The 24,758-nt window shown below is 46.1% G+C and overlaps 1 protein-coding gene across 8 annotated transcripts in view; it reads right to left on the reverse strand.

Annotated features, from left to right (window-relative positions):
- Nucleotides 1-24,758, reverse strand: part of LOC120955777 (transcription factor SPT20 homolog) — a 93,158-nt gene that overhangs the window by 19,034 nt on the left and 49,366 nt on the right. For 5 of the 8 annotated variants that reach the window (XM_040376914.2, XM_040376916.2, XM_040376912.2 and 2 more), the window contains one exon: nt 4,297-4,425. The exons of 2 other annotated variants lie outside the window; for them this stretch is intronic. In XM_040376914.2, the coding sequence (XP_040232848.2) occupies nt 4,297-4,401 (105 nt within the window). In that variant the 5' untranslated portion in view covers nt 4,402-4,425. Of the gene's footprint in view, nt 1-4,296; nt 4,426-12,148; nt 12,703-24,758 lie in introns of those variants that run through there. One more of the 8 variants, XM_040376918.2, reaches the window with a different exon arrangement.

Below are 24,758 nucleotides of genomic sequence, written 5' to 3' on the forward strand. Positions count from 1 at the left end.
AGCCTTGGGATAGAAACGAAAAAAAAGGATCGCCTCTGATGGAAGCGTACGTTTCACAATACGTTGAAATGTAAAGCCTTAAAGACAACCCTCAATTTGAACTGTTGCAATCGTGTGTGCTAAAGTTAAATCCCCGACCCTATCTTTTGTTGGCGGCGGTGGCTGCTGGATTGATTTATTTGCCCGAATTGGTACGCTGCATCGGTCAGTCCCCATTAGTCAGCCCGTCGAGACCGACCCGACCTCAAACTGCCACAAACAGGGACATCTTCCGAATCGACCAAATCGAGTCAGTCTCGGCAAGCGGAATAAAAAAAGGGATCCGTACCTGAACCTGACCCACTACCGCGTTGGGGCGTTTTTGTTACTGCCACAACAGAAGAAGCCAGGACAGTGCACAACTACAAGACGCACCGCCGCTGAGCAAGAAGGTGTGTGTGTTTTTTCGATCGTCCCGCACGTTGGAATGGGGTTTGTCCAAGGTCAAACCTCACTCGTCAATATACTGAGGCGGAAGAGGCAAATGAGGTGCAGAGGATCGCAACCAAAACTTGTGGCTAAAATCCTGATGATGCAAACTCTCTTCCCTTTGGAACGATCCCCAGCTTCGGATAAGATCACACTTTCACGATCATGCCCCCCCCCCCCCCCAGGGGAGAGTTGTTGAAACGGCGGATCTCTTTTGTGTGTATGCGTCTTAAATATCTTACCAACTCCTCCCGTTTTACAACCGCAGCTCCAAGACGGCCTCCGTCGCAGCTCGGGCCCCAGCCGTCAAGCGGTCATCATTATGTAAAAGTTGATCGAGAAACAGAAAGCTACTTGTCGGGTTAATCACGCGCGCTCAGCCGTCCACCATTAGTAGATGTCTGAGAGGTAGGGCGATACTAACGGAGGAACAGAAGCAGGCGACGAACCCCTCCACGACAACCGCAAACCGCAAAATCCGTTTGTAAACTATTTTCTCCTCTCTTCAGCCGTGTACACGCTCGCTCCCTCGCTCTTTCTTTCTCTTTCGTTGTGGCTCTTAGTGTAGCGGCGGTAGTAGCTGCTTAGCGGCTGTGTGGTCGGTGTGTACCGTTTGTGTTTCTCAATTGAAATTACCAATCATTGAACTGCTCTGGCGTCGGTGTTGTCGGCGTCGGTGACAACGTTTCGAAGTTGGCGGGGTTTTTTTTAAGCAATCGTTTGTTCCTGGTGTTCGCGCGCGTTTTCTGTATCACTAGGAGGAACACGAACCGGTTCAAGTTTCGAATCGAACCGTGTAAACACAAACGAACGAATGGGAAATCCATCGCGACACACATACACATTCAAACAGTCTGCGATATTGGTGATCGTCACTTCATATCGACAGCGTGCTACATTCCAACGAAAAAACAACCTGTCCCGGTGCGTGGCAATCGTTGCATAAAAGGTGGGATAATTAAATTGAGCTTAATCATTGGCTCCGTGCGTGGGTGGAACAAACGGATTGTTCGGTAATTTGAGTGTTTTGGTTTTTTTTTACTTTCCTCCTCCGAAACAGATCACTCGTTAGGTTTCGTTTTATCAACGAAAAATTTGGGCACTATTAAATAAGCGTTACTAATGCGCTGATCGCCTCCATTAGCTCATTAATAGAAAGGCGGGAAGCTAGACGCACTGGACGCACCGCCGCACAACCCAACGTAAACAATCCATTGGGTACAAATTGTACCAACGGAGCTGCTTCGGACAACTTCGTTGCGCAACGCGGCACCTGCACGCGACGAATGGGGCTATGCGAGGCGTTACAATTTGTAAATAAAATTATAACACATTTTTAATGGCAAGTTAACGCGCGAGCGCGCGCTCTTGTTCTTCGGGTTTCCTTTTTCGTACTGTGCCGCATGCAAATTCCAACCGTCTAACGATGAGAGTGCCGTTTCGGTTGCAGCAGCAACAGCACACATCAACCAAGTGACAGCGCGCATGTGTGTTGCATATGCTCATCGCGACGGGGCAAACCCTTCGACCTCGATCCGTCGGCATGGATCGCGCAGCCGTGTGTCACCGTTTGGGGCACGGTTGTGGCGGCGCAATTAATTTACCCTCACGGGGCACATGAAGTCAGAGAAGAGGTGCGTCAGTTTGACCTCCTCGTACGGAGAAGACGCACACACACACATACACTCACAGATAGGCGCGATGTAGCGATCGCGAAAAAGTTCCGCACCAAATGCATCTTTGATCCCGATCGCAGGACAATTTGCCGATGGCCTTTCCCATTTGTGCCGGTTAGCAAACGTGTCAAACCACTTAAGCTTCCTTCGCCCTAGTCTCGGTGGTTTGGTTGAAGGTCGATCGGAGATAGTGTCACGGATATCAATGGGAAGACATGACAGTGTGCGATCTCTGATGTTAAATTTTTATAGTTTATTGGATCATTAGAAGCAAAAAAACGCTGTCACGCGCCATAGAATGGATCTACCATTGAGTAGTCAATGATATATAGAAATTGTGCCATCCATAGGATGGTCATTGCTACAGAGAACTATTTATAGTTGTTAACGCTGTTTTAGTCTTCAGTTAGCTCAACATTTTAAAATATATATAAAATTTAGCGCACATCATTCCAAATCGGGTTTTGGTCCTTCGAACCGGATGCCGATGTTTATAACGTGTTTCCTTTGGTTTAATCATGTGATTGATTTGTTTAAATATCAAATCTCATTAAATTGACAAGTAAGTTTTTAGATTTAACACAATACTTCAAATAAATTCCAAGAAGCACACAAAAAAGTTTAATTTTTAACATTTGGTCCTTCGAACCGGATTCGATATTGTGATTTGTGGTTAATGGGCTTTAACTATCTAATGATATGTAGTTTTTCGCTTGTCATGTCCCACATCCATAGATTTTTCTCATAAAAAAAGAAGTAAAAACAAAATAGCAATTATCTTCTTTTTGGTCCTTCGAGCCGGATATAACGCTCCACACACTGTTATTCTTGAGTACGAATCGCGTCGATCAAATGAGTGTCTTGTTATGTCCATGTACAAAGAAGATCAAATTTAACAACGATCAAATAGATGAAACAACGACAATAAAAGTGCATGATTAATGTACAGCAGATTCAGATTCCACAAAAGAAATCATATGCGCAATGTAAGTCGTCTTGTTTCCGAACCATCTATAAATTTGCCCTCCCCCCCGGGACGGACACCGGACGTGATCGATGGTGTGCGGCATGCAAATGCCTGCACTCGATCGTAGCCTTCCGGGCGCTGCTGCCTCGCAGTCTGCTGCTGCACCTTCTAACTAAATGCTAAATGCTAATGCACCTCATTCATCTTCATCCGCGTGGGGCACATAGGTGTACGTGATTGTGTCATATTTTACCGCCGATCCGATCAAACCGTACCACACATGAAGGTGTGTTCAGGTGTTCGGGCCGCCAGAGAAAAAGTGGAAAGAGAGTTGAAGTGCCGTGTGTGTGTGTGTGTGTGTGTGTGTGTCTTGGAACTGAATAGAAAACAACCCTCCAACACACTCGGCTAACGGAAGAAAAAACACAGATCGGGAAGGCGTTTACACACAGCAGGGTGACAATTTCACAATTTGCTCGGCGTCGGCTTTACCCTGGCTTCAGCATCATCGAATCCGAACGCATAAACGAAAGTTCCCTGTGTGTGTGTGCTGTTTCAAACGGTGTGAAGCATATTCATCATTTCCGTTGATCGCTGCACTTTTCCCGTTTCCACCTCCTTCTATTGCTGCTCCCGATGCTATCGCGCTTCTTCATTGCGGACTGTCACGAAACGGAAGTATGCAAGTCCGGTACGGTTTGTTGCTGCACAGCATGTGAGCCCCCTCCCGCTCGGGGTAGTGCGTGGAAAAACGGGTCGAGGACGTGTGTTTCACGGGGTGCAAAGGGTGAAGAATTTATTGCTCTCGGCATATTGCAACTTTCCTTGCGGTGGAAAACCGCCTCACAGCAGCAACTCTGCGGCCTTCGGGGTGGCTAATTGAGCATACAAACTAGTAGGACTTCGCAGGCGTGTGTGTGTTGCGAGGGGGGAAGAAGTTTTATGAATATGCTTCATTTGTGCCCACACGCGGAAGAGAAAGAGATATTCCAGGGCTAGTTTTCAATTCGGCGTGAAAATCAGGCGGACACAATTTATAGCGCGATCCAATTGATTTGCTTTAGGTGTGCGGTGTGCATGATTTAAATATTCAAACTTCATTCTTGCATGAATATTCCGCTTTCTAAAAAAAACACACACACTCACGCACTCTCCATCGGCAAGAATTATAGCTGTCACACTTACACGTTTTATGTCTTGATTTTCATATCGTCCCAAATCACGCCGACGGAGATATCTTGCTTCCGTTTCGAGGGTTCGACTAATTGCAGCATAATTCAGGCTCCTCATCAATCCTCATTAGTTATTAGTTACCTGCAATATACAGTAGAGTGGAGAAAGCGTTAATGTTTTGTGGAAAAAAAAACTTTCGGGGTGCATTTTATTGACATTTAAATTGGTCGCGATCGCGATCGTCCATCATCGATGCAAGCGCTCGTTTAATTACAGGTTGCACTATAGTTTAATAAAATGCAAATCGTTCGAAATCTCTCCCGCTGATGATGATGTTGTTTTGTGTGTCATCAAGGTCTGGTTAAGGAACTCGTTCCAGTAACCCTTTGCCGTGGCCTTTCAGGCGCTTAATTGACATCATTTAAAAAAAGGAAGATGCTAATTTATTATACTAAAAAGTGAAACAAAACCTTGGGTTTAAAAATCGAAGAATTCGAAAGGATTATTCTCTCCGTCCTGCATCTGGACGTACAATATTGGCGTCAAGCAGAGTGCGCTCAGTCGATCGAGCACTCCCGAAAGGGGGAGCACTTCCTTGAGTGGCAATTGCATAATGTGATATTTCACATACGTACGAGAGTTTTCAGTGCGCCGGCGCCACCATCGAGAGCGCCACTGCTCGAGGCTCGAGTAGCATAAATTTGCCACCACTTACCTCGCTCGAATGAAAATAAAAGGTGACAGAATATTGGGCTCGAGAAGCACGCGGAATGCGGTTGAATGAAAGACCAAACAAAATTCTGCATTTCTGGTTTGGGGCGTGGATAATGGAAAATAAACACACATGAAACATGAACTGCACTCAATATCCACCAGAGCTGTGGCAGTGTCTGCAAGAGTTCAAAGTTCAGCGCAGTTCGGTTGATAAATGCCTTTTCGGGGGGAGCATTTGCAAGTAACAGGTAACATAAAGTGTGCGCGGCACGAGAGCACACTCTGGAGATATGTGGCAAGGCAAGCGGGAAAGGTCGAGGTTATGTTGTGCCCACCTGAGATGACCTTTTTGGCGGCCTGCTGTGAGCGAATTAATTTTTCCATTTTGAGTGTAGATCGTTTTCGAGGGGTCCTGCTGCACTGGATCTAGTTCAGACTTTGGACATTGGAGGAGGCCACTCTTGAGGTGAAATTCTCAATCACGACTTGCTGGTGGTAGTGGACTTTACTTTGGAGGTGACGTATTAAATGTATGCTCTTCATAATGCAACGTTACTTTCAAATTTATTGAGTGTCAAGTCGTTCGGTACACCTCAAATGGTGTAACGTTTGCGCAGGCTAGTCATGGCACGCGTTGCCGGAACTCAATCAAATGCCTACCAATCCTCCAGCTATCTTGACGGTTCACCTCCACCGCTCCAGGATGTGTCAACCGCTGTCGATCGTTTGCGAATCTTCTCGATCGGGCCTGACCTTACCTGAAGCGCGAGTAACAAAAAAAAACCACACGCTAAAACGTTAGCAACACAGAACGCGAGAACAAAGCGAACTTCTGGCCCCCAAGGCCAAGGGGAGGTTTTGCACGTGAAACGTGAAAACTCCTTTCGCATCCGTGGGGAGCGGGGAGGCTCTGCTGCGGCTTGGTCGGTGGCAGCCCAAGGTGAAATTCCTGCGCGCACCGTCCAATTCCTTCAATTGCGCCAGCTGGCCGAGATCGATCGGCTCGGGCGCATCGGCCGGCCGTGGTGCCTTGTGATTCAAAACCACAAAAAAAGGGTTCTCTCTACGCGCTGTGGAGGGGGAGGAGGAGGAGGAAGGGAGGGAAGAAGGCGTACACCACTCTCGGGCCCCCGAATACAATGCCCTCCTCCTGCACCCGTGCACTCTCTGCGTATGTGTAACGCAAGGCGCGCAATCGTGCCACGTACAAACACTGTTGGAGGAGGCCGTATTGGGAGGGCGCAAGAGTAAGGCCTGCCAGCCGGCCGCCACAAAGTAAACATTCACCTGCAGCGTGCAAACGCGCGTGTGCCACCTTTAAGGGTCGTTATTTATTTTTCGCCCCAGCGCTGGGGGTAATGCGGAATTGGAATGGTAACAAAACGCACCACCAGCGAGAGGGACGGGGACTGTGATTCGTGTGTATGTGTGTGTGTGTGCGCACCTCACCTTCGCACAGGCCGATCTCGCACCATCATTAACCAGTACCACCCTTCACCCCGTTCCGCTGACTACGGCCGGGGGGGGGGGGGGGGGGGGGGGGGGGATTGGAGCTCCGATTCGAAGTCCATTGATGGCAAAACAAACCGTTTCATAATTAAAGCACCCGCGGCCGCAAGTCTAATTGAATCATAACAGCAGATTATTGGCCCTAGAGGTGTGGAGTGAGTTTGAAAGGGAGTGTGTGGAGGTGGTCCCGCTCTTGAGCTGGCCCTTTTTGCGTGTAGCGGTAGTGTCTGGCGCTGAAGAATGGTACCAGTAACCGTACCCGCCCCGTCCCAGTGCTTAACCATGGCTAATGAATTTGGTTCTACTCGATCATGTCGCTCTCGATGTGCTCGATCTGGGAACGAGAGCGAGATATGCGCCGTTTGCTTAACAACGACGGCGTTGTACAGAATAATGGATCGCGTCAATTTCGTACCTCATAAATGCATGTTGGTGATTAAATTAAGTTTCGATTAACCAACCGAACGGCGCACGCACGCGAGTTTTGTTTATGGGATCAATAAAGTGTGTTGCGCTCGGTTGCTGTGTGCACTACAATTGTATGCTGTAAATTTCGACCGTTTCCTCAGTTCGCATGAGAGAGCAAATAGACAAAAGCTTCGTACTATCATTGGCACCAGCTGCGGTTGTTTCGTTATTAGTGCCTTTCGGCAGCTGTTAAGTTCGTTTTCATGCTTAATGACGTCATGGGTCGTGTGAGTTTGTCTTCAATTTGTCTTCTGAAGATTAAAACGATAATAATATGGAGCAAATAGAGTTTGTATGATATTAAAGGTATTTTTGTAAAAACAGGGCCAATATATTGTCAATATCGAATAAGAACGTAGTTTAGCATATCAAACCACTGTGTATGAGCTTGAATATCTGTGAATGTTTATAACTCCTAGCAGGATAACTTGGTCTTTAGTGGAAGATACGTCCCTGAAAAGTGTGCGAATATGTCTTTAAAAAATCTGAAGTTAGTGACTAACGGAAGGAGGAACTGAGGTTCCTACGAGAAGTTGAGTATAATGAAATCGGTATCGACTCTCATGGATGTCGTACTTGACCTATATGTATGGAAAGAGCAATGCCCAATGTAGATACGACTATTGCGAGTACGTGAAAGCCAACTCTCACGTCTGTTATATAGAAATTCAACTGCTTGTAATCTGCTGTAGGAGCCTAATTCCACGCAACAAAGTTCTTGATAGAACGCTACATCTCCTGAAGCTTTTCTTAATCGAATGAACCTCATGTTGATACAGGAAGGAAGCTATCTGCAATTTCTTGAAGCTAGAGCGGTTCCACGTGCTGATTGAGTGCCCTGTACTGTTTACTTCTTGTCGATCTTATCCAGAGCAGAGTTTGAAAGAGGTTTACGTTTGAACTGTTACAATTGGTCGAATATCGCTGAGACTAGAGGTACAATTCTACACGCTAAACAAAAGGTACAATTCCATGTCCAAAGAAACATTGAGTCTACTTCAGATTACAGCGTACGGGAGCAGTCACTAACCAATAAAATCCACTGGACATATTGTAAGGTCCTCAATAGCTTGTACTGTAGCCTGAAGCTATAATAACAAAGTGATTATAGCTTTTATTTCTCAAATTGTAGAGGTGGCTCACCGGGATATTCGGCAGCGGAAGCAAGCGGAGCAAGAGTAGCGGAAACGGAAGCAAGATATCTCCGTCGACGTGATTTGGGACGATATGAAAATCGGCAGCATTGTGAGTATTTCCAGTGAATGATCATCGCTGTAAGGCCCGCATCCCGTTGGATGATCTCTCTAAGAAGTAGTATTTTAAAATAACTGATCTTTCACAAATAGTGCAGATTACAACAAAGTTTCAATCCAGAGCAATTTGTTACAAGGCAATATTAACATTCAAACTGACAGCTTGTGGTTTCATACATTTCGGTTCCACTTACAGCTCCACATTAATGGGTGAGGTACATTTGTCATCTACACCTTGAAAACCTTGAAATGCTGCTGTACAAACAGCTTCCATAAAACAAAAACCATCCCACAAAGATTACGAAATAATTCGCTTTACCATGCCCCCCAAAAACGCTAAAACCACACATCATCTTGTGCGCATACTCCAGACCGAACCGTCCAGTGCTACTACCCTGCCCCACCTTTCGTTCAGAGTCACACGCCCGACGACAAAACTGTATCGGCTTAATGATCGGCTTACTTTCCGCTGCCCATAGTGTATCATATGCCCAACCGAACCATAATGTACACCTCCACAGTGCTCTCCACACAGTGACATTCCCAGTGCCGGGCGGAAAAAGGCGGTTTCCTCGAGGACAAAGCGGACCAGTTTCCATGTCTGATACTGTCTGACCACAACAAGGTGTGTTTGTATACGCTCAGCACGCGTAAATTACCGTCTCACAAATGATTATGATTTTAGGTATGTGTGTTTGTGTATGTGTATCTCCTATGTTTGGCTATCGGTGCGCAGTAAAGACCACTACGACGCGCTCGGATCCGGACGAGGATCATATGGTCAGTAGGTCATTGGCGCGATCTCAAACTGGAATGCAAGGCGGCACACATTAGGCACATTTTTGCAGTCACATTTCTGATGACCTTCGACGGTGTTGGGTGGGTGGCTTTGTATCTAATGGTCAAGATTGCGATCAGCGAACGGTGCAGATTGTGTCCTGCGCTCCACAACCCCTCATCAAGGTGGGGTGAGTCATGGCGTTTGATGTGATTTTAATATTCCGCCTTTTAGTGCCTTTTAGTGCTCCGGTTAACGAGGGTGTGAAAGATAAGCGGTTGCTCGCATGAATTAATATGATCCACTTCAAAGACCACATCACATCGGGATCCATTAAATGTATTCCATCAAAAACGTTCATTCACAAGCGTGTCCGTACACCCAAAAACATGGTGGGCGCGTGCACTTCAGCGAACGGTCGAATGTCAAGATCTTCAGATTGCGAAAAATGCGCGCTCTTCAATACAGATTTTTTTGTTTTTCTTGTCCATCGCCCAACCGCAAACTGGATCCGTGACCTGTGCTAATGGGCATCGCGCGGCCAATGGCCTGCTCAGATCGAAGCACAGACGCTCACAAATGCTTCAGACTCGTGCGAGTACGCGCGCGCGCACCCGCCCAACAATAAGGAAGCTACCGAAATCGAATGGGGCACGTCAGTGTCGCGCGCGCGCTCGCCTCTGCTCGTTGAACCGAAACGGCGAACCTGTCGGTCGAGCCCGCCCAAGTCCATCAACTTTTACCTTGACACTCGAGGAGGAAGCGCGGCTACACTGTGGAGGCTTTTCCCTTTTCGTCTGGTTGCGCGAGTGGTTTTAATTGCACGTGGTGAGATGCACCCGCCGCCGTGCACATGATTCCGCGCTGCTGTATTACGCTTTGATGCGATTATTTGCTGAAGCGTCGTCTCGGTGTCGGTGCTGGTCCGCTGTGTGTGCGCCCGTGGACCGACGATGAACTCTGTAGTTTTTTTGAGTACGCGTACCACGATTAACTCGACCCACCGCGCACCGGTAAATTGTACGCTTCATTACGCTTTCCTGTCCACGGTGCCGCGGTGCGGTGGAGAACGGTGTCGATGCGGAATTCCGTAATTGTGTGCGGTGACCGCTGCTGGGGACCCACACACACACACACCGGCTAAACCGGCTGAACGCTCGCCTTCAGGCTAGTTAAAGATGCAATTTTTGGACATCCATATCCTGGTGGATGTTTTACTTTCTTTTGCGTGGGGGGTTTAACTGGGGGGTTTTAAAAGGTGGTCGTATAGCTTGACGAAGGTACGTTTGTGCAAAAAAAAAAAACTATTTTGCTCTCATTTTCACTTGCTTTTGAAATGCGTATGACGACTAGTAAAGAAAATAGATAACATAAGGCATTTCTATAACAGTATAACAGTTTTCGTTGTTTTGATTTTCAATTTCACAAGGCTATTGCCTATTGTTTTTCTTACACGTAAAACTGTTAGAACGAAAACCTGTTGCCGAAATTCCTATACGACTTTTATGTAAAGAAATAGTTACTAAAACAGAATTATTCTAGAATATAGATGAAAGACTTCAACAGTATTCCAAACTTCAGACGACGAACCCCAATGGGTTCTAATGGGTTCATTCTAATCTAATGTAAAAAGTACTAGAAGTAATTTAAAGTACGGTGTTGTACGTAAAAGCTGCTTATCGCCGTTTATCAAATTTATATTGCCTATTGTTTTTCTTACACGTAAAACTGTTAGAACGAAAACCTGTTGCCGAAATTCCTATACGACTTTTATGTAAAGAAATAGTTACTAAAACAGAATTATTCTAGAATATAGATGAAAGACTTCAACAGTATTCCAAACTTCAGACGACGAACCCCAATGGGTTCTAATGGGTTCATTCTAATCTAATGTAAAAAGTACTAGAAGTAATTTAAAGTACGGTGTTGTACGTAAAAGCTGCTTATCGCCGTTTATCAAATGTCGTGAACATTTTAGACAATAAGATAAAGCGATAACTATAAATTGGGAGCAACAATCCAGATCAACCGATTCCACAATTTCTTTGTTCCTCTCACAGTTGTTTTCTTTTGTTTGGCTTAACCTCACAGATAGTTCCCAGCCTCGCGAGCATGCGTCATGCACCATTGGCAATGTGAAGTATACGATCCTTACGACATCGGTAGCCACCGATCGATTAGACCCCTGAGCTGCTCCTCCAGCCAAAGCTTCCACCATTGCGCGAGCACATTCCACACGCCCGGGCCAAAATGATTCACCATCTCTCGGCTCGAAAAGGTACGGCACAGTACCAGTGCTGCGCGCCCGCAAGGTTAAGCAAACACACTTTGCGGGCGTGTGCGTACTTTCGGGGCCAACTATTAGCTTCCATTAACTGTCAACCTCCGGGGCTGCGGCATTGTGCCCCGTTCGACCGACTAATTAATATTCTATAAACGTCACGGCAGCCCGCAGTACACACGGACCCCCAGCTACTCCACCGCACAGCGTGTCTTTAGGAAACGGTTCTTGGCTGGCTGGCTGGCTGACTGGCTGGCTGGCATAGGCTTTTACCGCGATCAATTTCCGCCCTTAAATATTCGGCATCCGCCATTACTCAACGCGTGTGCGGCGGCGTACCAGACCGGAAAACGGGGCGCACACTCAGTGGGTGCATTCAATATTGCGATTAATAACTTCATTACACGCGTACGTACCTACGGGTGTACCCTATACTAATACTACGCAATCGGAAGACTCATTGCAACTGATGCCCGATTTCTTCCGACTTCCGACGCAGTCTTCGTGGCAATAAAAGAGTGTTCGACATACTTTTACCATCGAAAACTCGTTCAGTAAACACTTCGGACAACATGCGAACCACTGTCTGAGCCGTCCGGCCGTACGTGAGGGCATTTGCAAAGGAAGGTCCGTGGATGGATGGGCAGAGATTTACGATGTGGTCGTGGTGCATGTAGGATTACAAATTGGTTGATTATGTCCTCTTTTTGAGAGCAGAAGTTTGCCGGAGGCACATTATACAATCGGTTAGGATCGAATTTGCGTACTATTTATGACGAGTTGTTTGTACGTCTAATCATCTGGGAAATTCCAGTAAAGATCAATAAAACTTTCTTACAGTTTAAACCGCGTTAAATTTACCTTAAGAGGCCGCATCGACTGTAGCAAGAATATCACGTGAAGATCCACCAACGCGTACACACAGCACACTGTTCAGGGAATGATTCATTCACAAGCCCACCAAAGTCATCATTGTAGGTTACCGTCGATCTTTACCCTTACACTGTGCACACTCCACAAAGCCCACACACTGCCCCTAACCATTACCATCACGTCACATAAATTACATACAGCGTGCAGCACACCACGACAAGAATGTTAATTGTTGCCACGCAATCTACTACTCCCCCAAGTGCATCCTCGACGAACTTCTTCGTCCAGACGTGCGCGCACACTCACTTCACGCTACCCCTGAGGGAAGGATTTCTATTTTACTGTTATTACGCGCGAATCCGCACTTCGCACCTCGCGATTAGAATTCCACGCACAGCGCTCTACAAGAGACTCGCCTGGATTCCGATCCGGTTCGTGCACCGGCCACGGCACAACTCACGCAATCGATCGCACCACCGTCGGGATTCGGGGGACCGCATGGCGAACCTGCGAACAGCTGATTTACAAGTGCTCGCGAGCTAACCGCGCCCACCGAATCCTGTACACTCCAAAGAGTTTCCGCTCGGCACAGATCGGATCACCCACCCTCCGGGCGTCCAGGTTAAACTCGAGAGCAAGCGGGAGAGAGAGAGATATACATAGCGAAGTGAATGGCAAACGCTTTGGTGTGGGGCTTTTCGGTACGAAATCGAAAGGATCTCGGTAGAGTGGACAGAGCGTGTAGGTTACAAATTTCCCTACTAATTTGTTGTACCAACGAGTGGAAGTGAGATTGTAACTCCAGCTCGGCTTGGGTGGGGGATATCAGGTATCGCATTTTTTTTCACATGAATGTTGTTAATTGAATCATGTGGAATCGATTGATTCATACGGTGGTTAGATATAATAGCCCACTCACCAGCCACTATAGAGGCAAGATCATGAGAGAAAGATCAGCTCCTTAAACGGCCTGGTGGCCTAAGTGGCCATTGTGTAGCCTTCATAAGGTGCGAATTAGGTGCCAAACATAAAGGTTCCGGAACCGGAGTGACCGTGGCATACCGTGGTGTTTTGTAGTAGTCGCGTCCAACAGGCGAGAGAACGGACCGATTGGTTCCACAGTTTTAGGTCCTCTAACATTACATTCAAACTGCAATTTCTGTGCCAGGGGCGCGCTGTCGTGCACGGATGATGGTGATTATTTTCATAATCATGTTAACAGAAACGTCTGGTGAACCTTTTTTCGATTCGCTTCCAGGTTGTGGTTTTTGTTTAGATACTTTCGGTGTTGGGTGTGGGAGTGCGCGACCCTCACACCGTATTGGAGCAACAGTGCATGCATTCCAAAGTGACCACTCCCAGCCAGCCGGTGCCCGGACATGAAGGTGAAAATTAGCTCTATTTATTTACCCTTGCCTCTCCCATTCACTAACCTTCCTCTCCCTGCTGTGCTCCAATGGGTCTCATGTCGTGAATTATGTTACGAAAATGAAATCATTCATCTTGTGCCCGCTAGGATACACGGACTAGCTGCGGTGGTCTAGAATATCCTTGAAGAATGCCACTGGAGCCCCCTGTTCGGTTTGGTTTGCTGAGGACCACTCACTAAAGCGCAATATTGGGCTTCAGGGTTTTTCGAGAGCAACTTGGTCGAGCACCTCGAGGGTCTGCGTATATATCGTTAGCGTTTAAACAAATATGCATGCACCGTCCGCCCCCGTCTGGAATGGGTTCGCTTTGGGGGGAATTGACTAAACTGCTTCAAAATGGACAAAGATTGCGATCGGTTGGGGGAAGGAAAACAGAACCATGTTCGAAATACCCCGCCTTTTCGATCACCAATTCCGTCCTGTCGCGAGCCAAGACAAATAATAAACTGACATTTAACATCTCAATTTCTCAAGACCTTCAGAGAAGGAGCGGAGAGACAAGGGTCCACTAGTGCGTTTGGGAGTGACCGTGCGTGAGTTATGCGCGCGTGCGTCTCGCTCGGACGGGACAAGATTGAACGGTGGCAAACGATCGGGTGCACTGCCATTCCTATACCAGCCAGAGTGAATTATTTTTCGGTCGTTCCAAATAGAATGTCCTTCCCAAACTTAACAACTCTCATGCTCTAGTGCCTTAATGTGTGGTGTCTGGTACGGTTTATGTGCTCCGTCGGACCATAAATCCTTGACCCAACTCTCCCCCTGCTGGGCGCGTTGACAGAACAATTTGGGAGAATGGGTGTCCCGCGCCAGAATGTATGTCTCTATTTCAACGAGTGATGCTTATCGTTTCCTCGCGCAATAGTTGCGCTGTAAACGGCTCGTTAAAGGAAATCAATCAAATTTTGTTGCTCTAGCACAGGGGGCACACTTTTAAGGCTAGTAGATCGAACGGTTCAGATGTCGCACAGATAGTGCCTTTATTGCATCATCAAAGGCGGCAGTTTCGTAGCGTGTGGTGCCGTACCGAGGTCGCCGCATACACACCAATTGTATCGATTTTCCTGCCGATGATGACGCAAAAAAGACCTCCATTGACGTTTTCTAAACGTTGAAGGAAGGTTCTAACACACACACACACACCCAAGGACTCGGCTGCGATTATGATGGCAAACGACAGTAATTTTGCATCACTTGCACATGCATCTAATTGTGTGCGGGAGGGAGGCAGCGAGGAGGAATCGACCGCGGTAGACCTGCATTATCTGCCCACGCGTACAACAAAAGGGCACCCCCGTCCGTGCGGCTGAGGGTGGCCTCATTTAAACCATTGGCTAATGTTTCGAGCTTTGCCGGCTCGTAATGATGCTTAAACCGACAATTTGCTTCCTTTTTGTTACGATTGTTAAAAAAACGCCGTTGCCTCCCTTCATGCCCATGTGCACACTGACATTTGGCAAAAGCTGACGGGGCGTTTTTTTGCAGACGTTTTGCAACAAGCGTGCCAAACTTCCTCTTTTTTTGTGTGCATATAATCGAGCCTGCTACTGACGCCGGTAGCACACCTACCGCATTTGTGCCGCATTGCTGACCCTCAAGTGGAGTAGGAGTCTGGTTGTGGTGCTGCAGTTGGGGGAGCCCTCGGTAACACGTGGGACGCAACGGTCCTAACCCCTAACCTCGTGCACAAAATCATCGACATTATCGATTCGATTTGCATGCTTACCCCGCTGCTGGTGGCGGTGATGGTGATGGTGTTACGTCCTACGGCGCAGCAACCGGGTTAATTTGAGGTGCCGTATTTAGGTAACGAGGGTTGAAGGGTTACCCAGAGCCGAACCGAACGGGGTAAATGATAGCCTGGGAGAATTATTGCCACATGTTTCGGTAAGGAGGAAGGATGGCGTGATAGATTGCCCGGCGGGGAAAGAACGAGTATTCAGACTGCTCGATCGGAACAAGGAACGACTGTGTCGCAATCGACAGGCCAATGCTGGGGCGTACATTTGCAGCAGCAGTATCGAAACGGTTGGCTGGTGGTTAATTCGATATGATTAGAACGGCGCTCGTTGGCTGTAGAACGCCGAACGGCATTACTGATATTGATATGGAGACACACAACAAGTGCTTTGGTGTGTGGTACAGGTTTGAAATGGAAATGAGGTTATGAATGGATGATAACGCATTTAATAAGTAGGTTTTAGGGGTAGCTTTTCTGGAATTTAATTCAATCAACATTACATCACTAGCTTGCGTTCATCCATCTGGAGCCACATTCAACGAGAAAACGTTAAGTAATCGTCAATAAATGCAGGGTTCCAATAGAATCTTTGCCTTTTACAATCATTTCTTACTTCGGAAATTTGTTGCAAAACAACTATCAGAATGAGTGCAAAATTAAGAATAAGAGCATGATATAAGATTTTCCTGGACCTATACCTAACTGATCCAATGTACAATATCTCTGGTGCAAAATCTGAGAGGAAGAACATGTCAATTCAGCGATTTCATCCAAAAACAAAACTTTTGAAAGCTTTTATATAACATGTACTTCATTTTGCAGGCTATCCATGCTTCTCAGCTGGTAATCTCATTGCAAATTGAGCAGAACACTGGAGCAATTGACATCAATAGAATTCCATCTAAAATATGGTTCTCAGTAACGATAAACTACTTCGTTCATTTGAAAGTTCTCAATGTGTTCGCGTATCTTCCATGTTGCTGTTCTTAATGTTTAACAATATGTTATACACATCGTCATATTTTGATGTCGTATGATTTCAGTAGAAAGGTACTGTCATGTAGGATCTTGAACAGGAATAAGCAATTATAACTTCGCTAAATGCTCCTCGCTTCTTAGTTATAATGTTACTCAGAGTTTTGGATATATGAGAAGAAACAAAAAACTAATAGGAACTGTTATTGTTCCTGTATGCAAAACCGTAGAACAACGGTAAAGTGCACGGCTTAAAAATGTACTCGCCGTAGTCATATTATAGGAACATGATCTAGAGATCTACTTACATCTCTACGTTTTCAAACAATCGTGAAATATAGTCGTTATTAACGAATTCAATCAATCTTTTCATACAGTGAAGGTAAGATGATTTCTAAGATGTCTAATAAGATGTAGTATCTTCAAGATGAATTGTTTCTGTTAGATGAACATATTGATGGTCCCCTTAGTTTCCATACATTTTCTGTCTCTTAAAGATGAATGTCTCCTCAAGACGAATATTCTTCAAACTGCATGTGTGATTTGGCATCCTTCCTGGCATTCTTTAAGGTGAATTGTTGGATGACATTTCACAAAAAAAGTATATGAATATCTCTCTAAACTGACGGTTCCTTGAAGTTTCACCTCAGAGAGATTTCACTGAAATAATAAGCTACTCTTCTTCTTCTTGAAAGAATTCATCTCCAAATCAGCAAAATAGCGAATATTTCAATTACAATTTTACAATTCAATATAGAAGGCCTGACTGAAAGACACGCTTTGCAATGATACCGAACGATCCAATTTCTGATTTCATAATTTGATAAACATCTATAAACGTATAGCTCCATTTAAACTCAAGTACCACACACCGCATCCATTACATCTATAAAAAAAGTGTATTTTGCTCTTTGCCTGCTAAGCAAAGGCAACTTTGGGCAGGATCCTTTATCAATTATGTTTCCCAAACGTTGTCCCATTTGCTTGTTGTCTTAAGCTGGTACCAGCTGTCTAAGGCACTTCTAACAGAAATATAACTGCTAAACGATCCGCTCCCGGGCACTCACACGGTGAGGACCACCCAGCATCTATCGGATAGCCACCGGTTGTTTATTGGGCAAGCATCAAGTACCTCCGCTGCCTACCCCTGTGGTGCTACCAGTCCTTTGCAATCTCGATGCACTTTTCCCATCATTTCGGCGGCAGCGGGTGCTCGTGTCCAGTGCAGGGCAATCGTAATAATAAAACACATGTATCGTAATAGCATATTTATGTAATGAGCTCTCTCCCCCGTTCGCTTGCCCGTTTTGCGGGAGTCACCCCGAGGGAGTTTGTTTTTTTTTTATCATCATCACCCTTCCGCCAGCCTTCCTGCGGGCGTATGCACTTAAACGACTTTTTGTCTCACTGTCACGTGGTTTGCATGAGTGAAGTTGAGTGAAAATATAAATAATACAAACGTGATTATATGCACACACCGTGTTCGATTGGAGTCGCGAGAGACTGTTCGGGTTGGATTGGAGAGCCTTCTGCAGTTTGTCGTTCCCGCCAGATGTGGGGGGCGAATCTCGGGTGGTCTCGCGTCCACAAGCTCGCCGAAGCACCTTTGGTTTTGCCCGGGCGCTACCTTTTTGTTACACATTTTAAACTGTGCGATGTTTTCTTTCTGTGTCCCTTTTTTCCCGCATTTGGCTCGGGCTGGTAAGGGGATTTCCCACTGCAACAGATCATGTGCGCCGCACACATTACCATGTGCACTTGGGTCAGCGTCAGTTGTTTTTTTTCTCCTACGCCCGCTCTACTAGTGGCGCCAGGTAATGGGGGTAGTATGTTTATTTTTTTCGGTTTCCTCCACCGATCGAACACACATGGGCTTTCCCGCACTGTATGTCCCATACTGTCTCACCTTTCCTTCTCCCGTTGCCTCCCATCTAATCCTTCAACATCGTGAACGTGACAAACGGGGCCGCCATCGCCAGCACCCGTCGCCGAACTATATCACGTATCACACCGTGAGGGGGGGACTAGGAGATTGTCTCTGTGGCCAGTGTTGGCCGGCCGATTGGGCACACCGTATATTTGCAATCGCGACCAGTTTTCGCGTGCCTTGCCGGTGTCCTGCTTTCGATACTTTCCGACAACAACGCACCGACGCGACGACCATGGCCAGCCTCAATGCGCGAGCGCGACCCACTCCACGCGACCAAACCGACCGAGCCGGGTGAATGGCAACGCGGTTTCGTTAGATAATGGTGCGCAAGGCAAGGCAAGGTTGGGAAAGCAAACAAATTTGCTCTCATTGTTGCATGGAAATTACTTCCTTGTCATCGGTTAGGTTCGTTAGCTCGAGCCGTGGTTGTTGTATTTGCCTTGCCCCCCGTACAAGACAATCAAGATTTAATTAATGATGACATTTCAATCATCGGACGCGTTTACGTTTTCTTCATCATAAAGCCTATCAATTGGCACAAAAAACGATCCCTTTAAAATCCGCTGATGGTGCACGATCGATACTTATTTTGAAATGTTAATATCGTCACAATCTTATTCTGCACAAGGACATATACATACACGCATTCTTGCACACCTGATACACAATTCGCACACTTCTGGATGAATAATTTACCTCCAGTAACTGCCGCTCGGTTTCTCACCCAAAGCTGATGAAGGCCATGGGTTAGCCTTTTTTTAGCGATCACTGCTCGCGAACAGGTTCGTAACGCCGCCGTGGAAAGCGATAAAGTGAAAATGAGCCATCAAATAAATGGTGGAAATAAAATAGCACATTTAATAGTGCGTGTGCCAGCCTCACGGTGGGCAGGTTAAGGTTACTTTGCATTGAAGGCTGTGTGTGTGGATTTGGATTTCGTTCTCCATCCGGTCGTGGAAGAGCACACTGTTTCTAGAATGGGTTGGCGATGTGGATGAACTTGGAGCTTTTGGATTATAAAGAGCACGTGAGTGCCTTTAACCTATCAAACACTCATCGAAACGGTATATAAAACCAGGCAAATAAAAGGGGAGAGAAAAAGGATAAAAATGTCTCGAAATGTCACACCAAGCGACGAACTCGCTTCACTTTCAAATGGTGCGCCCCCTCTTAATGGGCTGGCGTGGAAGAGGCCTACCAAGAACAAGTACGCGATTTTTGCGAACTTGCACCGTAAAACCGCCGTATCGTCCCCGTGCACGCGGGGTGGTTTTGCACACACTTTCACATTCGATTGCATCTTCGCGGGGCAGACGGCAGCGAACCCGACCCGATCGTAAAGTGAAATGAAAACTCCGATTACAATCTCTATTACACGAGCGCGCGCCATGACTTTCGGCGTGTGTCCGACCGCCGGCTCAGCGGTGATGAATTGAAGTACTCCATTTTTTTTTCTTTTATTTCCTCACGCCTGAAACAGCTCATGCGTAGTCATGCCGCCGTGTGCAGCCCTCCTGCGGCTAATCAAACACCGGTTTCGGTGGCCAATTTTTTGTTTTGTTTTTGGCAAAACGCTCACGTTGCCAATCGGTCAATTTTGCACACAAACAGGGCATTATTCCGATTATTTCCCTCCCGTTATATTTCCACACACGCACACACACACGTATAAAAATGGCATTTTTCCTTGGGTGGGGTTTTTTTTCGGGTGCCCTCAACAATATGATCTTCGATGAACGATTGCTATATTATTGAATGATGATGATGATTTGCTTGCACATTCATTGCACCCGAGCCTGAGTAATCGGCGTGCGAAGAGAAAGTGAAAGTGATGCCCCACCTGAGTGAGTGTGGTGCCGAGGGGGGAGGAGGAGGAGGAGGAGGAGGAGGAGGAAGAAGAAACAAATGGTTTCGGCATAAAGCAGCGCCTATAACGAACAGTAAACGGATTGGTCAAAGTACTGTTTTTACCTGCCCGTAAAGTGTAGCACATTAAGGAGGCTAAATAAGGGTATCACTGCATGCGGATTGGTTCGGTTTATTATTCATTTGTGGGTTTATTTTGAATTGAGTTATTGAGGCGTACGATTTATGGAACAGAAATATTAATATTTATAAATTTGCGTGAAAGAATATGCATGTACTTTGAAGCTACTAGGGGAAAAATACAAAACTACCGCTTTCTAGAATTCACTTGAAACTAGGGCCTAAGATGAAACACATTCCTATTCTGACCAACAGCTAAAGCTAGTCAAAAGGTGCTACGAAAACAATTGAATCTAGATCATCTAAGATGATATCAAAGGCGATCCTATTGCATAAAGCGCCCTAATCAAATAGGATATTAGATTCTTATAAGTCAGGATTTAGGAGATTAGGATATTGATTCTTATTCAAAATAGAAGCTAGCATTAATGTCACAATGGGTGAGTTAAATGAGACAATGACGGAAGAAATTCAGGAACGTCATCCAAGACGTACTTTAAATACTGTAACGCATAACATATAAGTATAACGTATAACGGCCAGTCGACTAGAACCAATCCTTCATAATCCTCTTTTTTTTTCTCTACCATCGTCTAAATGTGCTATAACAAGGCCATTTATCACCATAAGAGCACATTGTTCTGTACTCGAATAACATGCACTATTATTACTATCCAATGAGTGACTGTCAGATGTAAGAAACCGGGCCAAGCAGCCTGCAATAGAATAAAAACGAAACTGTCAGATCTGTCATAACCTCTAATTATATCTCCTGTCAGTAATACCATGGTAGCAGTCATGACACAAAGCTCACTAAAACTGACACTTGCTGCAAGGCGTTTGACAAGGCGTAGTTCCTATAACGGGGATCGGTTTAAAGCCGTTCAAGGCGTACGCTCCAGTAAATTTCAGCCCGACAAGTACCGGGGTCGGGTCCCGTTGGCCAAAAGCTCAAACTGGGTGGAACTAAACTTTTACCTTGCAAAATGTTACTAAATCATGCTAAATTGTCACGTTACGTAACGCCACAAAGAAAAAGTCCAAAGCCTCGAGACACAGTGCACATTCTACTGCTTCCTGATAAGAATCTACAATTATCTAACCCCGCCAGCAAAGCATGCCAAAGCCAAAGAGCATGTGAAAGGTTTCCGCTTGGAAGAGTCAAACGTTGGGAGGAAACACAGCACACATACACACACACACATATCGAAGTTCCAGGGCAAATAAATACCATATCAGCAACAATGATTGCCGGTGCCCCCCGGTAGTAGTAGTAATAGAACCCGCACAGATCACAAACATTTATCTCCGGTGGCCAATTATTCCGCGCGGGACACGTTGTGTGTATTATTACCTCACCCAGGAGCGCAAGGTATCTACTATGATCCTTATGTTTTACCTGGCGGAACGCAAAATTTCCGGCCAAAGCAAAGGCGATCGCAAACTCGGTGGGAAAAGGGCCGACACAAAACGTCGATAGATCACTCACCGGTAGCCGGTGGTTAGTCTAGTTCAGGTACGCCCACCGAACCTATCGATCATTCGTGAGTCCCTTCCTCCAGTGCTGTGTGTGTGTGTGCTTTACCCAATAAACACACAATGACTCTAATCGTGGCCAATAAATCTTTATCCCTTCGCCTCCCTTGAGGCCCTTTTGTTTGTTTGTCCTCTGCTGCGCTGAGCGTACGTAGATTGAAATATTTTGCTAATTGAATTGTACAATGTTTTGTGGCAATTTTTCAGCCCGCTCGGTCGGGTTTTTGATGATATAATAACGTTTTTTGGGAGTTAGTCCCCGCGCGACCCGATAGATAGGCCCCCACACAAACCACATCTGTGTCGTGACAAGCTGACCAACGCGTCGTTGTTTGGCATTTGGGGTACTGAAAAAAACCCTTCTAAAAACTGCATTCTCGTCGATGGTCAGGCCCCGGTTTCGAAGGAGAGCACCAGGGTGTCGGTGTGTTCCGCCTTCTGCTTACACCGTGTACGCCCGAGGCCCGATAAAGTGGTGGTCCCCCCACCCCTTCAGGCTGTCGTTTCGTCGACGGTTCAAATTCATCGCCGTAATTATCGTATCATAGCGCTTTGCGCTGAGCGATATATATTTTTTTCTCTTCTTAGCAACCGATCAAGAAACCTTCTAATTGGGCATTGACCACAGCAAACGGTTGCGTCTAAACGGTTAGGCGGCTGTGCGCGGTGCAGACACACATGCACCCGTCAAGTGCTGAAACGCAAGATTAGTGAAAGTCTTCCCGGGCTACCAGACTCAAAATGGGGGGTCGCACATTGGTAGCAGCAACTTAAGGGCATGGAAATTCGTGCACTATGTCCAACGCCCATTCGACCACCCCGCGCGCGGTGGTGGGGGTAACGGTGGTGGTGGAGGTGAGTGTCTGTGTACATAGTAAAAGGAGTGCATGAATTAGCCCATGGTCAGCGTACCAGCCCATGCCGTTTTGCTCCAGATCGGTTGTGCAGCGGTGGAATGGCGTTAACTTCATTTGCGCGGAAATGCGATTGGCGAACTCCAACAAGAACCCAGGGGGTACTATAAGGGGAAGGGGAAAGGGCCTGTGTCAATTAATGCGGTGTCCACCCATACCCATGTGTGCCACTTCACGCTCCATTGTAGTGATTCCAGCATCCAGCCACGACGGATCCAATTATTTCTATTTGAACTAGCCGCAACCAAAAAAAAAAACATGGGGCAAGAACGTAAGTCATACCAGATTGGGGGAAACTTCGTTTGCCTATAAGTAATCTCATGTTTAGTACGTTACACCTTCTCTCTCTCTCCCTTTCTTGCACCTTTCCTATTGGAAGTTGTTCACGCCTTGTATCATTCAAATGAGCTCTTATGCAATTGGCGCCGCCGTTTGATTCTAAAATCGATCCACGATCGACAAAACCAAAAAAAAACCACAACACACGTTTTGCCACTACCGGTTGCGCACTACTTATCTACCTCGTTTACCTATTAGTAGGCCTGTTTAAGCCTACAGATCGGGTTCTTAAAAATAACACTCAGGCCCCATTCCGCGCTTAATCCCCATTTTCGAGCGTTATTGCAATAAGATTAAAGCGTGCTGTGGTTAAAGCACCAAAATCACGGGTGAAAAACAAAATCACGCCCTTAATGTGCGGATCCGCTGAACTGTAAGACCGCCCGAACGAAATCCGGTAGTCGTCCGGATAGTAGTTCGCCGACACGAAACACGACCAGCTGGGTAATTAAGCTGCGCCGAGCACATGTTGCTGATGTCTTGATTTCTTGACCGCAGGTCCGTTTCGAAGGCATTAGGTCAGTCGGACGCGGGTGACAGACAGGTATATCGGACAAGGGAGGCTTACGGCCGCACTGAAAAGGTAAATAGTACGTCGCGCGAGTAGATAGGTAGCGGACAGCACACACCACTCTACTAGGTCAAAGGTGGTGCCAGCCTGCTGTACACACCGAATGGCAGCAGTCAATTTCGGTGCCCTCGAGCACTACGATCGTTCTCCGTTCACTGGATACTCGCTGGGTGTGTGTGTGTGTGTGATTGATGGAGAGGAGGACTGGTTGTTGCAATGTCTATTGAAATGAACAGAGAAAGATCGCCACCTTGTCTGCCAGGGTGCCAAACTTAAATGAAATCATTTACCCCTGTTCCTCTCCGGTAAGGAGATCGAGCTACAGGGGTTTTCGAGCGGCCAAAAATTGGTATAGTAAAATACACACAATCACAATACATATGCACACGCAATTAGGCACTAGGTGTTGATGGAACTGTGCGAAATTGGAAAGTGGGTAGTGGGCCGTAGCACCCGTCATGATACTAATTGCCAGGGACGGTGCAGCTAAAGTTCTTGCAAACAATTGGCCGCTTCTTTCAACTTTCCGTGTGACATGGTTGCATCATCGCATGGGCTCCGGGCCAAATGGTTTGAGGGACAGTTTTGTGGCTAATTGTGGCTCGTGTGTGTGTAGTAAATTGGTCCTTCGACGACGACGTCAATCAGCTCTGGTGTGGTGTGATGAAGCACTTTAATTTGGTGTAGTTCATTGTTAGCAATATTTTCGGCTGCTGGTTTCGCTTAACTCGAACTAACTGTCTATAATGGAGGAAAACTGTTATACTGAGGATTAACCATCATCATATAAAAAAAAAGAAGTTATTCGAGATGTTTTATAAACAATTATATGCTGATTAGAGTATAAGACTTGGCCAAATTGTAAAACAATTATTTTGAAAAACAATCATTATCGTTTAACTAAACGCGCAATTTAGGTGTCAAAACTGTTATACGATTTACTATAAAAACTTTTTTTACTTATTACCTAAGTACCTTTGAGACGTAAAAGAAAGTCCAGCAATTCTAAATAAATATACAGTGGTCGGCAAAATAAAGTGCCCACCACATACATTTTAACATTTTTTTTCATGTCATGAAAATTTAAATTATCGTACTGATTTATTATTTGTATCATTATTAGTTATATGCTTTAAATGTGCAGTACCAAACTAAGATAGCAATGAGAAGTTTGCT

This window comes from Anopheles coluzzii, chromosome 3 (genome assembly GCF_943734685.1).
Source record: "Anopheles coluzzii chromosome 3, AcolN3, whole genome shotgun sequence".
Classification (NCBI taxonomy): Eukaryota; Metazoa; Arthropoda; class Insecta; order Diptera; family Culicidae; genus Anopheles; species Anopheles coluzzii.